The sequence below is a fragment of the Lates calcarifer genome, unplaced genomic scaffold (genome assembly GCF_001640805.2).
Source record: "Lates calcarifer isolate ASB-BC8 unplaced genomic scaffold, TLL_Latcal_v3 _unitig_1152_quiver_589, whole genome shotgun sequence".
Classification (NCBI taxonomy): Eukaryota; Metazoa; Chordata; class Actinopteri; family Centropomidae; genus Lates; species Lates calcarifer.
In genome coordinates, this window is record NW_026115321.1 from 39812 (window position 1) to 57895 (window position 18084).

General features: G+C 42.3%; 1 protein-coding gene and 1 long non-coding RNA gene across 2 annotated transcripts in view; one reads left to right on the top strand and one right to left on the bottom strand.

Annotated features, from left to right (window-relative positions):
- LOC108886836 (endophilin-A1) overlaps positions 1–18084 on the top strand; it is a 26743-nt gene continuing 8659 nt past the window's right edge. The window contains exon 1 of the mRNA XM_018681902.2: positions 1–262. Coding sequence (XP_018537418.1) covers positions 218–262 — 45 coding nt within the window. The 5' untranslated portion in view covers positions 1–217. The remainder of the gene's footprint in view (positions 263–18084) is intronic.
- The window catches only part of LOC108886839 (uncharacterized), a 14741-nt gene continuing 11750 nt past the window's right edge, over positions 15094–18084 (bottom strand). The window contains exon 4 of the long non-coding RNA XR_007809484.1: positions 15094–17545. This is a non-coding gene — a long non-coding RNA (uncharacterized LOC108886839). The remainder of the gene's footprint in view (positions 17546–18084) is intronic.

Sequence of the window (18084 nt, forward strand, 5' to 3'; positions counted from 1 at the left end):
TCCAGCTGGGTTTGGTCTGAGCAAATCATCGGCTCCTGTCTCCACCACCAATTTTTGACCCAAAATAAACGGACAATATCTACGTCTGGCGATCGTTAACGGGAGGATTTACCGCCATTTTTTGGCTCGAACTCGGTCGTATTCACCTCCAGTTCCCCACATAGATTTTTAAAACCTTTATTTACCCATATTTATTATTTTTTCCGCAACCGAAGTGATGTCTGTCGCGGGGTTGAAGAAGCAGTTCCATAAAGCCACCCAGGTAAGAAGAGACCGTCCTGTTCGTGTGTTTACGTTTGTTTTGACGTTAATTTGTATCATTTTAACACTTGTTACGTGTTTAATTCAACTGGGAAACCGCTACATTGATATTAAACGGAGCAGCCATTAAGTAAACACTGTATGTCCTGTGTTCCAGCAGCGATACTGTGGCAAATATATCGCAAAAACTGTTATAATTTATGTTAAATTCAGCTTTTTTCCCCTTCGTTATCGAATTTGTGAATATTTACGTTTTCGCTGTGGACGAATTTTTATGTTCACGTATAAAAACGTGAATTTCTTCACGTCTAAAAGCTGATTTTACCCGAAATAAAGCAAATTAAAAGAGATTTGTGGATGGATTATGTACAAAACAGAGGCTGTTTTCTCGCGGTGTTTGGTGTGGGTGTGAATTCAGCAGCTGGGTATACCCCCCTCACAAAAACACACACACATAGGTTGGGATGTAATATTACGTAACATAATGTGAGTTGAAACCGTGTGTGTCCGCGCAGCTGATTGGCTGTTGCTGCACGCAACAGGGAATTCCCTCCATCCTCCTTTCTATCCCTCCATCATCCCCTCAATCTGCGTTTATGGTGCCTTCAAACACCCCTCCATCCTCTGCTACTGTCCTCATTTACTGTAGACTTTCTTCCATCCCTCCATCCCTCAGTCATCCCTCCATCTCTTCTACATCCATCCATCATCCTCAGAACCATTCATTCATTTTCTTTTCCTTCCTTCCTCCAACACCCCTCCATCATTCTTTACATCCCTCTGATTTGTTCTCATTTTTTACCTCTTTCCATCCCTCCATCATCCCTCCATCTTCTCTCCATCCTTCTTTCTTGTAACCAGCCCATCTTCCTTTTTCATCCCCCACTCTCCATCCATCTTTACACCATTCCTCCATCATCCCTTCTGCCCCCATTTTTGTCCCTCCATCTGATTTTCCATCTTTCTTTCTTCACATCCCTCCATCACGTTTCCATCCTCCTTTTGTGTTTGCACTCATCCCTCTATCATTCCACTAATCAATCATCCACCTCTCCTTTGCCATCCTCTTCATCTTTTCCCTTCTTTGTCCGTCTAACTGTCCTAGTCCTAACTGACTTTCCCTCCACCATCCCTTCTTTCTATCTCTCCCTTCCATCCCTTTCTATCCCTCCATCCTCCTCTATCGTTCTTCCAAACATACTTCCATCCCTCTATCATTCCTGTCAATCTTCCATCTTCCTTTTTCCATGAAATCATGCCTTCCATCCTTTTTCATCTCTCTGAACATCCCTCCATCATTCCTCCATCTCTCCTCTGTCCCTCTGTCTGTCCTTTCAGCCTTTCACCTTCTCTTTTTCCATCCTTTATCTTTCATTCCTCCATCATGTCTCCATACCTTCGTCATCCTTTTATATTTGCAGTTGTCCCCTCCTCCTCTTCTCTCTAAACATCCCGTCATCCCATCAGACTTTCCACCATCCCTCCATCTTCCTTTATACCTTTTATTTTATATCCCTGCGAACATCTCTCCATCCCTCCACTCCTCCTTTTTATTACATCATCCCCTTTTCATCTTTTTAACATCCCTCCATTTTCATTCTGTCTTCTCATCCATCCGTTAGTCCTTTCTCTTTCTTTTCCTTCCTTTCTCTCCATCACTCCATCATCTAAACATCCCTCTGTCATCCCTTCATCTTTTTTCCCCTCAAAATTGTCCTATTTATCTTCTAGCCATCCTTTCATCACTCTCTTTTCTTTAACCTTCCATCCTCCTTTTGATCATTTTTTTCTACACCTCCACCCCTCTTCTCTTCTCTCTAAGCATCCTCCACCTTTCCATCCCTTTTGTGTTTACAGCCATCCTTTCATCATCTGTCTACACATATTAAATCTCTCCTTCATCCCTCTGTTTTTCCCCCATAGTCATCCTTTCATCGTCCCTTGAGACTCTTTCCTCCACCGCCTTTATTTACATTTATCATCATCAGATCCTCCCATCGCTCCTCCCTTCTCTCTCCATTTGCATCCCTCTATCATCTGTCATAAACATCTCTCCATCCCTCCACTATCCCCTCTTCATGCCTTTGAACACCCTTCCTCCTCCTCTATTCCTTCACCCCGCTCTGCTCTGGATGTTTCTTTAAAAATAAATTGTGTAGTGATGGTCAGGATTGAAGGAGAGAAGAGCGTGAACAGTGTTTTTCTTTGACCTTTTCGATTCAGAAAACCAGAAACTGACACGAACAAAGAGAAAGAGATTTACGAGGAACCGCTTTGACCTTTCAGCCTTTTCAGTTTGTCGTCGGCTTCTTGTTCACGTTGAGTCTGAATGTGAGATGAAGGTAGAGAGAGTTTGACGGACAGGCAGATAGAAGCTGTGTGAGACGACCTGACGTCTCTTCACCCGAACACACCACACCTCCTCCTCCCCCTCGTTAGACTGCATCATCCAGAAAATATGAATATCTGAACCGAGTTCAGTGGTAATCCATTCAGTCATTTACTACCACTACCACTGCTGGTACTTCTCCCACCCCGGTCCTACTGTTGCTGCTTCTCCTTGTCATATTAAAGCCCCTGCCTTGTGCTTGTGGTTCTGGCCTCCTCCCCACATTAAAGTCACTATGTTGTAAACAGGCGTTGTGGAAAGTGGGATGGATGATGGATGATCTTGTAACACCAGTGCGGTTTGGAAGTGTTTTGATCTAGAAACGTGTGATGTCTCCACATTCAGCTCAGGCATGAGGACATTAACCTGTAAGGAACGAAATCTGCTGGTGCTAGCTAACGTTAGCCTCACTTAGCAAACCAATATGGCACCATTTACCCCATTGGTTCCCATGATTTACCTGGACTGTGGCGACTTGCCACAGGTTTATAATGAACAAAAAATAGCTTTTCATAATGACATAAAAGATCTCTGACGTAGCATCCACTTCTGCTACTACTAGTACAACTATTGTTATCGCTGCTACGAGCTGCTGTTAGCATCCTCCTGATTGCTTGTTTCACTTTCACCAAATCAGAAAGGTAGCCAAAGCACTGACTTAAATCCATTGCCAAGTGTCATAAAAACAAAAATCCAGCTTCCCAACTGAGAATTTTTGTTATGGTTTATACAACTAAAAAGTGACGATCTTTAGGTTTTAGATGTTCAAAGACGCCAACTTGAGCTTTAAAATTTAACAAGGCATTTTTCACTGTTTCTGACATTTAATAGACCAGATGATTCATGGGTTAATCAAGGAAATAACTGGCAGAGTAAGTGATAATGAAAACAGTCATCAGTTGCAGCCCCGTAGGCGGTAATGTAATATTCGACGTTTAGTTTTACATTTTCATAATAACTATAAATAAATAGCCTGATTGAAATCCCAAAGTGCTTCAGCTCTTACAGTGGCGTGACCAGATGACTGGACGCTGTGGACTGTGGCGGATCTGGATGTTTTCCACTCTGTGCAGCGTCCCAGATTCAACTGAGGACACTGAGACCAGAGATGTCACAGTGTCTCTCTCTGGTTTTTAACGCCAAAATGTGATTCACTCAGTGATTCAGACTGAATATTGAACCTCCTCAGCGTTGACCATGAAAGTTCTTCAGTTTGAAAAAACACAAATATGATGAGAAAAAGTTTTAAAAGCTCTTTCTCAGCCACGTCTGAGTCGAAATCAATAAAAAAGGTTGTTTGTTTCACACTTTCATACAGTAACATGCCTCAGTAACAGCAGTAAAAACTGTGAAACAAACCTGATCATCATCATGACGGAGGAGGAGGAGAGTTTCTTAAGTGAAGAACAAAATAAGGGCATCAATTTCCTTCATGTCTGTGTTTTGTCTCGACTGTCATCAGGACAAATTCCTGCACATTTGTTGCATCGGTCAGATGAAGCGATGCTGATAAAGAGAGGAGATGATGGTTATTGATCCCTGAGGGGGAAACTGGGTCACTGCAGCAGAACAGGAAATAAAAATAAAAAGTACAGCAGCAGCAGCAGCAGAGACAGAGAGCGTCCTGAAGGCTCGAACAGCTCCAGAGGACGACGTGAACTCGTCTGCAAAAGAAATCAGACTCTGATTCTGTTTTTATGTAACATGATCAATCCAGAAGAGACAGATATGAGGCTGCACAGGCCACAGAGTTCAATCAAACTATTTAATTCATTCAGGCATTTAAAGCAACATTATGTAACTTTGCTGAGCAGCAGCGCCCTCTGCAGCCACCAGTCGTAATTCATTCTGTTGGCCTCTGAGTGGTTTTCACATACAGAAAACAAAGCTTAACTTCTCAGTCTTTTTAACTGATCTACAGTTCAGCATCACTCTGAACTCTCTGGGTCTGATTCCAGCTGTTTAATCTGCTGACTGTCACTCAGTTAGAGGGAGATCGAACCTGAAAAACCAAAGTTACACAGAGAAACAACAGGTGTTCAGGGAGCAGAGAGGGAACGACGGAGGCTCCATTCTCCCTGTTACGAGTCACTGAACCATCAAGCTGAGATTTTAAGGTAAAATAGTAACATAATGTTGCTCTAAATGATAAATTACTTTCTGACCTCCCCGCTCTGTCTGTGGTTTCTACTGAGGACATAACTCTTCTCAAAATACTAGTTTTATTTCTGAGAATTTCCTAAAACAGCTGCTCACTGTAATTCTTAGCAAATGTTGCTCGAACAGGAGAAAATCGTGTATTTGTTGGGGACTATTTTCAGCTGCGGATTAATCCACATTTGGTGCTTTAGTGAGTATTTACAGCAGCAGGAAGGTGTGTGTGTGTGAAACCACATTGCTACGTTAGGAGGACACATCCATTGTTGGTTTTTCATGAGATTTACTGACGAGAAGAAAAATACAGAACTTCACCAGACTCGTCCTTTAAAGTAGGAACAGCTGTGGATCAGCCATTGATCAGATTACTAATCCTGAGTCTAAATCCTCATTAATGTACTCAAAAGAGACCGTCTGAATCACAAAGGAGCGGGGGGGAATTAAACGGTTGAATCACATGTTTGATCTGAAGCGGTGGCGTCTCTCTGAGGTGAGATGTCGACAGTGCGAGGGCGAGCGGGCGGGGAGCGAGGCCAGAAATAGATCTGTGAATCAGCTGCAGATGTTAATGGAAAGAGAGGGGGTGGCACGAGACGTCAGGCTGGTAACTCTGGAAACCAGGAGAGAGGGAATCTGTCTGTCTGTCTGTCTATATATCTGTCTGTCTGTGAAGTGAAATCTAAGCCTGATTCGTCGTCTCTCTCGTGTTGATTAACCATCGAGACGTCAGCCGCTGTGATCTAGTTCATCAACATGGTTTATTTATAGCTCTGCCAAACACACACACACACACACACACACACACACACAGAGCAAAGTACAAAAGCAGAAAGCAGAGGGACCTGTAACGGGGGGGCATCAGGGTGGATGTTGTGTTGCAGAGGTGAGGGATAATTACCGATTATTACACGCAGCACAAATCTCAGCTTCACAAAGTAATTGTAGGTTTAAAAAATGTAATTCAGTATGAAAATAACACAGTGAAGGAAGTCACAACCCTGTGAATTTTATGGCAGAGTCTGTCATTATAAATTAGGACTCCTACGCTGGGGTAAAACAAGTTGTTGAAAGAGCTCACCTCTGTCTAATTCCAGTGATACTGTCAGTGCCTGGATTCAAACTTCATTTCCCAGCAGGCCTGTTGTCTCCTCCCACCTGAAGAGGATAAAGTTGTTCCTTCATTCTCTCCCTCCCTCCACCACCTGTTATCCCTAAACAAAGCTTTTATTCTGAAAGGGCAACCCCCCTCTCCCCCAACCGACCAATCACAGTGGATCGCACGTTAAATCACAGGTGACAAAAGACCAAACTTAAAAGACAATAAGGAGCAAATAATAACAAACAACAACAAAATGTGTCCAAAACTAAATCTAATGAGATGCGATCAAACCGGATCGAGAAAAAAACTGGCTATGGCCTGAAAACGTTAGCTGTGTTTTTGGGTCGTTCATCTCATTCTTGTGAACGCGATATCTCAGGAACGGCCTGAGTGAATTTCTTCCAATTTTGCAAAAACATTCACTTGGACTCGAGGATGAAGTGATTAGAATTTGGTGGTCAAAGGTCAAAGGTCAAGGTCACTGTGATTGTGTAAAGTATGCTTATGTCCATAACTCAAGAATTCGCACGATAATCAACTCCATCTGGACTGTTTGGTGGAGGAATACGACCACGAGACGCTGATTCTAGTTTTTTAATTACGTTAGTGTTTGTCTCCAGTGTTCCAAAAATTACATTCATGCAGAGTCATCCATGAGGAGACTTGTATATTAGATCAGGGTGTTACGACTCAGAAACCGAGACTGAAAACTGCGATAAAAACATCTACAATAGTGCAACATGGTACAGGAGGAGAGAACCCAAATTTTCTGGAAGAGTTGGAGAAGTGAGCCGTCGTTGGGTTTATGATCTCAGGTGTTTGCTCACGGCCTGTGGATGGTGACTCAGCCAATCAGACGTGAGGAGCCGGAGCAGAGGAACATAAAAACTTGATATGAACGAAGACTTCCTGTCCACAGAGACTTTAATCTAGGACACATCTCAGCGTGTGTTTCTTCATGTGATTCTCCAGCACTCATGTTTTAACAGATGGATGATTATAAAAAATAAAAAAAACAGAGCGAGTGGTGTCAGCGTGAAGCCAACCACCACAGTCACTGTGCCCTCAACCAAGATGGCCGCCACTGCTGCTGCTGCTGCTGCCGCCAGCAGGGGCAGGAAACGGGACACCTCCGTCCACCAGGCTGAATAAAACATGAGACAGAGGCAGAGAAGGGAGAGATCAATACCTGAATGAAGATCGAACTGAAGAGGAGAAAGGAGGAGAGATATCAAACTCAGAGACAAAAGAGAGAAAGAAAAAGGAGAAAATAAAAATGAAAGATAGAAGAAATGAAAACAAGTGAAAGAGGAGGAGATGGAGGACGTGAAATAAAAAATGAAAGATTGAAAAAACATTCTGTCAGATTCAGATCAGCATATTTTATCAACGGCAGAATGAAAAATAAATAATAATCACATTTTAAAAACGCCATCATATATCAGCATTTCAGCTTGATTTTATTTTGAAAGGACAAATGCTTCACGATCAAACACACCCCTCATCTCTCCATTTGAGTTGTCACGGCAACCACACACGTGCGAAGAGAAAGCAGCACACACACACACACACACACACACACACAGAGACACTGCGCTCTGGTTGGCTCACTCAATAATTGATCGCCCTTGAGGGGATCACACGTGACAGAGGAGAAGCGAGAGGAAGGGAGACCCGTGTGTCTGCCTTTGGTTTCAGGTGCCTTCATCACATGTAATGTCTCGGCGCCCTTGACCTTTGACCTCTGACCTCTGACCTCCTCGCTATCAGCTGCCCATCGTGTTAGCGATGTAGCATGTCCTCAGAGATCGATGAGAGCTGGAGGATCGTAGTTTTTGTTCACCGCTGGAGGCAGAGATACTCTCACTGGTGTCGTATGAAACTAAACCGTCTCGTCTTCACAGCCAATCAGATCACAATATGAGCAACAGAATTAAGAAGGAAAACCAGGAATCAAAACAACATTTCACTTCACTTTTTTATCAAAAACAGACTTTGATGGGAGGAAAACCTCAGAGAAGGAGACAGTTTTGTTCCCTCTGTTGTTGATATTGGACAAATGAACTTTAAACGAGACGGAGCTGTTGTCTCCTCCCAGTTGGACGTACCCAGAAAACCTCCAAAGGAAGGTGCCCAGCTGGATCCTAACCCGATACCCGAACCTCCTCTGCTCCGAGCTCCTCACCCCGTCTCAAACACTTAGATTTAAATCAGATAAAACTGTGTAATAAAACAGATCTGACCAGACGCCATGTTTGGTGCCTCAGACACATTGTAGTCGGCAGCAAAAGAGTATTAATGTTCCAAACTGAGCCCTGGGGATTTTCAGTAATGCAGCTTTAGTTTCATTTGTCACAGTAAAAGCCTTTAAATGAATCTTCGAGATGGTGTCTGTTCGTCTGTAAAATGTTTAACAACTTTTAGTTAAGGCTGTTTTGTAACAAACAGAAACAGCATCTTCCTCTGCATCTTAAAGGTTTTGGCTCCCACTGCCCTGACCCCGTGCTACCCTTTCAAAATAAAAGTGCTGTTTGGCAGCTAAAATGACACGTTGACACACTGAGGCTGACGGCGATGGCCTGGTCGTCTCTAAAGATATCAGAGAGGTCGAGGCGTGTGTGTGTGTGTGTGTGTGTGTGTGTGTGTGTCCAGCCTCAGAACAGACTGGTTGCAGTGGTCGTAGACGATTCATCTTCTCAAACAGGGAAATCGATCCTCAGCAGAGGAGATAAACACACAGATATATTTTTCTCTCTGTTTCATTTCTCTCTTCGTTCTTTCTTTCTTTCTTCCTCCGTCTCGTTTTTATTCCTGTGTTTGTGTTTTCAGTCACGTTATGAAGACACACAGAACATATTGCTGAGCTCCCATGCATACTAATGTATCACCATCAATCTTTCTGTTTTACTTCCCTCTCACACACACTGTCTCTCTCTGCTGCTCTGTCCAACTCTAAAAATCCAGTTCAGAGTAATTGTCTGAATTACGGCCTTCTGTAACAGTATGTGTCTCTTCTGGGTTTTATTACCACATCAATCCTTAACAGCGCTGCAGGACTCCTGAACAAAACCCTCTCATATTTTGAATGAAGACGTGGTTGAGTCAGAGTCGAGTGTTCATCTTACAAAATATGCTAATTAATCCATCTTCCTTTATTCCTTATTTCTTAATGGTTTTCATTTTCTTTACACTAAACTTTGTTGCCTGACAGTCGGCTAATGAGAAGACATTTAAAGCTACGTTACATAAGAGAACGTGGGCGATGTAAACTTTTAATATTGTGCAGTTACATCAGCTACAGACGTCAGTTTCTGACAGTTTTAGAACATGACAGCAGTGTCATCAAGTCACCAAGTACCTATTTAAGGTATGAAAAATAAACCTTATACGCATTATTGTGAAATTTACAACCAGTAAAAATAGCTGCCAGATCAATATATTGGATCTGAAATAAAGTTAGAGGGAAAATTAGCTCGAGTACACAATACTCAAGTATAGTACAGGTATCTCAAAATTATAGGTAACTACAGGGTTTGAATAAAACTTTACACCACTGCATTCAGTGGTGTTATTTTTCCCCAAAATGTAGAACTGTTCCTTTACATTATAAACAATGACGTGTTCTCTAAAGAGATTATCACAGTAAAATCTAATTTATCGGTGGTGAGTCCTCGTTCAGCCGGACACGCCATGGAGCTCCCCAAGTTTCCCAGAAGGCTTCGGTTTAGTTCATAAAACCCTGGGATTGTGTTGCTCATTACGGAGCAGTTATCTGTTATCTTCATCAGTCTGACAGGAATATTCCCTGAACCCCGTCGAACGCACACAGAGTCATTTCACAGCCTGTGAATCGTGGCTCCAGCTGCTCCATGCTGATGAATGGAGCAGGGACTCTCCTGACAGAGGCGAAGGAGCTGGAGTTCGCTTTATGTCGGCTCTGTGATGTGAATACGAAATGAAACAGATCCCGTACGTGAGCGTCTGAGGCGTGAGACGCTCGGCCGTCTTTGATGTTTCTCTCCAGTTTCTCCTTCATATTTTTCATTCAGACGAGTCGATCTTTGCCTTTTCTAGGTCTGAATGTTTCATCTATCTGTTTTCTCTCCTCCATCTTATTTTCACTCACTTACATTTTCTCACCTTCTTTCACACTTTCTCCCACCAAGTCTCTTTGTGTCATGTGACATAATTTTTATGAGTGTGTTACTGTAGTAGCAACTGACCCCTCGTTACATAACATCATCACACCATCTCTCCTACACTTGACATTAAGGATGGGCCAAAAAACAGTCTCACAGTCGTTTTCTCTCATATTTATCAACATTAATAATCATCAATGTAATTCCATTAATGAGGAAGGGAACACATGGAACATGATTATTAGACCTCAAGTGAACTTGAAGTTCCTGAAGAGCTCTGTTGTGCATCTTAAGAGGTGCGATCGAAAATTTCCAAGACTGCGCCTACAACAATCAAAAACTGTACCTGATTTAAATTTTGCTGCCATTTCCTTTGAAGGAGTTACCTTGTGCAACAATCTGCTGCTTCCAGCCTGGATCTCCTCCACTGTCTCAAACTGGAGACCCTATGGCTTGAATTTAATTTTGGGAGGAAAGGTGTGGGAGTAGGACGGGTGGGCAGAGACGCTTGTGTTGGTGCAACTGAAAAACCTACATGTGAGCAGTGCAGTTGCCCTGATGGAGAACCCAACTGCCACTGCGCTGCAGTTCAGGTTGTGTTAGCGCCGAATGTCCTCCCTCAAACACCTCAGAAATGTGCAGTAGATCTTGGTGTTGGGTTTGCACGCGATAAAGGACAAACAACAGTGTCTCATTTGTTTGCGGTAATTATAACAAGGTGTCAGTCATGTCACTACGACACATGCCGTCAACAAAATGCTCCTGTGCAGCATCTGTAACCTTCACCCAGAGCAGCTCAGCAGATGGGGCTGAATGAAAAAAGTCAGTTATTGACGACACAGCTGTTTTCTCTGTTTCTTCTCCAGCCTCTGCTGTGTATTGATTCAGAGCGTTAATACTCCGAGGAAACAAACAGGAGTAGTTATGGATCTCTGGCACTCGTGGCTCATTGCTTATAGACCAGCTATTGATCAGACATTGATTGTGCATTAATGTGACTCCCAGAGGAAAAATTTGAAGGGCCAAAAAGTAATGAAAAGCCCACTCAATCTCCCGCACGCTGCTTTGCAGTAATGTGTGACATTTGCATATATATTTACATTTAGTTTATATTCAAACTTCCTCAAACCGTCTCTGTGCTTATATGTAAATATAACCAAAGGTTCCCTGTGGATATTTTAATCCAAATCAGTGACATGAAGTTGTATTTTATGAGTGAGACTCCATTTTGTTGAAGTCGTAACTTGCAGTTTGTCCAGATTTTAAAACATCCTGCAGTAATATGCGATCTTTGAATGTAACTGCAGTCACCCCCTCCTCTTCTTCTTCTTCTGTTGTTGTTGTTGTTAATGATGCATGAGTTCTGGTGAGGTGTTTGTGTTGTGACTGAGCTGCTGCACTGCAGCTGGTCAGAGGCTTCCTGCTGGAATCCAACCATCGCCTCCTGAGAATTAAAATGCGTCTGCAGAGCCGTGAAACCTGCAGGAATTATAATGCAACACATGAAGCTGTTTACTCCTCCACTCCTCTCCTCTCCACCTACTGTTGCTTTTTATTCTCTCCTCTCTCTGTCTTCTCTTCTTTTTCACCTGTTCTCACCTCCAGTTTTCCTCGTCCACTCCTCTGCTTTCTTTACCTTTCCTTGCCTCTTTCTTTCATCTCATTTCTAAATTTCTTTTCCTCCACTTCTTCTCCAATGTTTTTGTCTCATCTCCTTTTCCTCCTCTGTGCCTCTCCCTTTTCTTCCACTCCACTGGCTCCATCTCTTCTTCCTCCTCACAGTAAAAACCTCCTGATCTGGTCTTTCCTTTCCTGTCCTGTCTGGCGTACAATCACTCTCAGATCAATCGTGTCTGTCTGTTTGATCCGGTCATCCACTCAGAGGCAGCGTAGATCCTGATCGCCACTCTGACGAGGTTTTAGATCTGATTTCTGAGCTGTTCTGATAGTTTTGATAACAGAGGCTCAAAAACAAGCAGCATTAATGTCCTCAGAAGACCTGAGCTTCCTAATGCTGTTAAACAGATGTCATAACAGGAATTGATTTGGGCTTTCCATCCAAAACACACTCATCCTCTCTGTCTAAAAGCTTTGTTGTTTCTATTAGAGTGTCTGATGCTTCTGGTCTTTATCTGCCTATTACTACAAACATCGAAGACAGTCAGGTATTTTTTTAGTGTTGGTGAAAATGACAAAAATAGATAAGAAATCCTTTAAAACTGTTAAAAAATCTAGACAAAAAATGGTGGTTCTGTGTTATGTGATTCACATCTTCATTGTGACGGCTCTACAGAGTCAGACAGAGTCTTTCAGCTCATTGTTTTGGTTTTACGAACCACAACTTTACTGTTCTGGTTCACTCTTGTGGCTCATAGCCTTGTTTTCGGCCACAGCATGCTTTCAGAGAAACAGCTGCAAAAAGCCAGCAAACAGCAGACAGACTGAGTCAGAGAGCAGCTGGTGAACACAGTGCAGCATTTAGCAGCTGAAGAGCCTGATATTTCCCTCAGGAGGTGGTGGAGACCAAAAACGGAGCAAATAGAGAAGAAACGCTGGACTTAGATTAATCAGGACTCAAATGATGATCCATGATCATGTTTTGTAATGATGAATATTTAAATAAGCATCTGTTGACAAGCTTAGATCATGATTTGGGTTAAAACAACTGTTTCGTTATCGTACGAAAACTTTCGTCATCATAGTTAAGGTGAACAATCGTGGTTCTTTATATCTCTCTTCTGCCTTCTTCAGTTTTTGTTCCTTTTCTCCTCTGTCTCTTACTTTTCTTTTGGCCCTCTCTGTCTCTACAGATGTACTTTTATACCTTCAAAACTGATCTACAGCTCTACACGTCATAAGCTATTTAAAAAACTATCACAGCTTTCTCTTTTTTAGCTCTTCGCTCTTTCACCCTGATTCACCATAGGTCTATCAAATCAACCTCTCTCTCTACGTCTGGTAATTAAATGGCTGCTGTGTCTCACATTTTCTCTCTGAGGAGTAACTTGTGAGGAGACGAATAATTATTCCTCTGCTAAATAAAGCTGGAAGGGAAAATAGCTGTTTGGGTTGCATGTCGTGCTTCTCTTGGAGAAAGCTTGTGTAATTTTGCTGTTCACCAGTCCTCTGCATCTGATCTGATGATATAACCGTCCCTGCTGCTGATGAAAGAAATGGGCTGTGCGTAGAAATCTAAGACAAAGATTTGGCACTTAATGTTATAAACTCAAAGCACAATTCAGGTGATTATAAGATGTAAATCTGCAGCTGTCACATCTGCAGCACTGCTTGTCTAAATTTAAATTCACCTCCATGAGGAAGGTGATGAAACCGAAAAGCAACAGCAGAACTGACACTGACAGCTGAGCCTCTTCACCTCCTTCCCACTAGAGCCGCTTTCCATGACTGCACACAGTCAGAAAAGTCACAAAAAGTGCAACACAAGTTCAATATCTCCTGTAGGAAGAGGAGGTGGCGAGGGTGTTCTTCACTCTTACTTCTTCCCAAAAAGGTCAGAAACTAAGAAGTTTAAACTTCTTGTTTTGGAAAAAGCAAACAATCCTTTTATGGCCAGAAAGTCAGAAACTCAAACGCTGGAGCTTTCTGCTCATCATCAGAGGAGGATTTAAACCTTCATGACGTAAATATGACGTTTGTGTTTGTTTCATGTAGAAATGTGAGGAAGGCTAATGTCTCCTCATCGCTCCACACAGATCCGATGTTTTTGTCTCTTCACTGGACATTTAAGTCGTCATTTATTTGCCAAAGTAGAGATTATAAACCACAAGGACAGAGTTTATTTCATTAAATGCAGAAGTTTAATTTACTAACATCTCATTATGATGATTTCTGGGTGATTAAGAACCTGACTTTGTACAAAAAAATCAAAGATTTTTTTTTTTTTTTTGCCGCTGCTGCTGCGACTGAAAATCATGAGAGATTTTGAAATATTGATTGAGTAATAAAATGAACATTTTTTTCCCAAAACAGACATATTACATTTTGGATAAATAGCCTGAGCTGGCGATCAATCCAGCCTTTTATCCATCTTACAGTCCAAGATGGCGTCTGAGTGTTTTGGCAGCCGTTCAGACTGATAGATGAACCGACTCCCGGCTGCCAACTCTCCTCCCCGGCTCTTATTTCTCCCCCTCCTGATAGGCTAATTCTCCTCCACACAAGATTAATGTCAGCTTGAGAGGAGGGATATCTGCTCCATCTGCTGTCAGGGACACTGCGACCTCTGACCTCCTCGCTGTCAGCCACTTGTAATGACGACCTTGTGATTAAGCTTATTTTTTTCCCGTTGGGAGTGATTCAGCAAAACATGAGATGAAGGGGAGATGAAGGGGAAGGACGGAGGAGAGAACGAGCAAGAGACGGAGGAGGTCGGAGAAAATATAGCTGAGAAAGTGGGAGTCGCAAAAAGACAAAAGAGAGAAAGTGAAATCAGGGAACTGTGGAGGAGGAGGAGGAGATGGAGAACAGATGGGGCTGGTTAATGCCTCAATGGTCTAAAAGGTGGTTAGATCTACTCTCTGACTGTGTGTGTGTGTGTGTGTGTGTGTGTGTGTGTGGGCTGGTGGGTGTGAAACAACTTACACTGCGAACACCCTTGGGTCTATTTTTGATTTCTTCTGTGATCATTTCCACTGAAACCAAACGCTCGACTTGCGACAGAGAGACAAGGACTACAGCTTGACGTCAACATTTTACTTTATCAGCATTCAGCTCACACCAACATCAGCCGTTAACGTCTCAGCTGTTACTCACAGTCTTCAGGTGAATTTGCCACTTTGTCACCTGACACTCCAGATCATCTCAAATTTGGAAGTTATTCTTGACGCTTGACTTTCCCATCTTGCTAGTGTAGCTGCAACTTGTAAAACTTGTAAAGCATCGCTCTGCAATTACACCACCAAAACACTAGAGGGCAGTGGAGTTTCTGTGCCACTGTGTTGAGTTTCTTCATGTACTTCACGATGGATAACATTTACTTTTACTTAAATTAATAAGATATGAAAAAGGAAGAGGATGCCAGAGGAGAATTTTGTCGATCACATGGAATTTAATCGATATATTCGTATGAACGAGGTTGTGTCTTGAAACAATGATTTTCACTACGTGGCAGCGACCAGCAGGAGGCGCAGTCAAAATTTAACAAAGCTGTCGCAGAAATCAAAGGTCGACATGAACAGAGCAGGAGAAGTGTTGTGTGAGACGACTAAGAAATAACGAAGATCACTGAGTTTTTTAAAGTGGTAGAGGTTTGTTTATGTAGCACCACTGTAGATCAGACATTTCAGGGTGTGAAAAGATGAAAGACGAAATAAATAAAATACCAGTGCTCTGCTCCTGACCATTAAAAGCCGGTCAAACGGAAATAAATTGAAGTCAGATACGGTGTGTAGAGACAGAGGAAGAGAGGAACAGTAGAAGAAACTATCACTGCTGAGACAGTTATGTAACAGTGTGTCAGTACACCTCTCTGCAACCAGACTCGGTGTTCCTTACAGACAACTGTGTGTGTGTGTGTGTATGTGTGTGTGTTCCTGGAAACACGAGAGGACCCAGTCAGATCCCTGTCTCTATGGCAACTGCATCTTCCTCCTCATCTGTCTGTCCTTCTCACTTTATTTCCTGCTATCGTTTTGTATTGTTTTTACATTTTCTAATCACAGGTGGATTAATGAGCACAGGTCCAGGGGCCTCCAGACCACCTGGGACCCCTGGACCTGTACAATATGATTGTTGTTGATGTTGTGAAACAAGTCCTCCAACTCATACAACCATACCGGTCATTTGTTTCTACACTTAAATACGACTAAGAAGACCGTTTAGAAGTGCCGCCCCTACTGGTGACAAGATGTATTCCAGTGAGGCAACATGCCAGGCGTCTAGCAGCTTCATCGTCATGGTAACACTGATAAACATGCGGTTAACGTTATTGAACAATATCTGTTTAGGTTTGGGCATAAAAACAAACCTGGGTAGGTTTAGGAAAAGATCATGGTTTTGGCTAAAGTTGCCAAAGAAACAACAATAACTGTCATCTACTTAATAGATGTCATAATTACTATGGACACTAGATGTCGCTTAGCAAGAAGACGTTACTGTGGGTCATTATAATAGTCATTTTTTATAGGAGAACAGTCTCATGTTGTGATGACGTTCGTATTTCTTGTTTGAAAGTCAAATAACTCTTTGAACAGACAGAAAATGAACATAGAGACTCAAAATGACCATAAAGAGACATTAAATGACCACAAAAAAACAAAAAACGGTCTGGGTGTCGGGGGCCTTTTACCTGTTGGCTCTAAATCTGTCTATGTTTATTACACACCTTTTTTTGTCTTCTCACAATCGTCCATCGACATGTCAGTAACACACACTGGTGCTCAGGTGTATAAGCAGTTACATAAACACACATATTTACCTTTATGTTTGCATGGTTTGTTAGTTTGATGTAGATGTGTGACATCTGCCTGACACACACACACACACACCACACACACACACACACACATCATTAGCTGTTGAGTCAACATGTCATTTTGATTTGAGTGTTTGCATAATGAGCTTGCTGGCAGTGGTGGAAGAAGGATTCACATCCTTTACCTAAGTAAAAGTACCAATATATTAACGTAAAAATACTCCATTACAAATAACTAAAATTAAACATTATTATTTTTAGCAGTGGCTGCAGTATTTGTTTAATTATTCATGCACTTGCACCAAAGTGGACTTTTCCCATGAATCTGAGTGTATTTTGAGAGCTGTACTTTTCTGTTGGTACTGCATGTTTACCGGTGTGTGTGAGAGAGTGTGTGGTCCACTAATGCGTGGGCAACTGATGTGAGTCACGATTGTGGAAAATCCCACTCTCCTCCTCCCTCCTCTGTCCCTGCAACCTGAGGCGATTAGAAAGCGGGAGGTGTCACTCTGCGGCACTTCCTCTGATCACGATGACGAACTGAGCAGGAGAAAGACGTATCCAAGGTTGCGAAAGCAACATGTGCACATATATAAACCAAAAGGGTATCATGGTAGATCCATTCATTCTCTCCAGAAGTGAATGTAGAAGTAATGTCTCGATATGGTCCTTGAGGTCTGGAGAAGACTCGTTTGGCACCTTTTTTAACCAACCTGTATGAAATTAAGTTTGATGTCACTGCTTTGTTTCCAAATGACGTCTGTCTGTCTGTTGGTACATTTAGATCACAGAAGTGACCATTGGTTTCTGTATCTGACATCAAACTCGCTGTTGTGAAGCTTTCAAAACACAACAGAGACTGAAAGAAAGCAGCTATCGCTATCAGTAAAACCACCTGCCTTGTATTGAGTAGGTCCCCCTTGTGTTGCCAAATTAGATCTGACCCATCGGGTGTCCTGTAGTGTCAGCACATTGGCAGTGGATCCTTTGGGTCCTGTGGGTTGCAGGGTTGGGTCTCCCTGGATCAGGTTTGTTCCTAGTCCACAGATGCTCGACCAGATTGCGATCTGAATCACAGTAAAAACAGTTAAACTCAGCTCATTTGTAGAGAGATACTTGGCCCTTGCTGAATGTGTTTTTATTGTAGTGGAATAAAGAGGCTGTTGGAGAATTCAAATTGCTCGTTCACTGCCTTCAGAGACCAAGATACAGATGAATAAAGTGTTACAGACTCATTTTAATAATATTTTTATGACATGAACAATTACTGAGGAATTAAAAACTCTTCAGTGCTGATATAACCATCGTGATCAGTCAACTAATGTTGGATTATTCATTCTGTTGTCTACAAAGCTAATGTCGTCACTCCATTTTCACTCTCCTGACGCTCTCTTTTTGATGTCTGTCTCTTTCTCTTGCTTCTTTTATTTGATATACTGTCTGCTATTTTTTCCTCTCGCTCTTCACCAGCTCTCTCCTGTGCTTCACTCTCGCTTTCATCTCACAGCAGGAATCGTGGTTTTCTCTCCATTACGTCTTTGAAGGCGGTCTGGCCTTTCTTCTCTTGCTGTGGGTTCAAGACATTAAAGTCTTTCAGAAAAGAAAA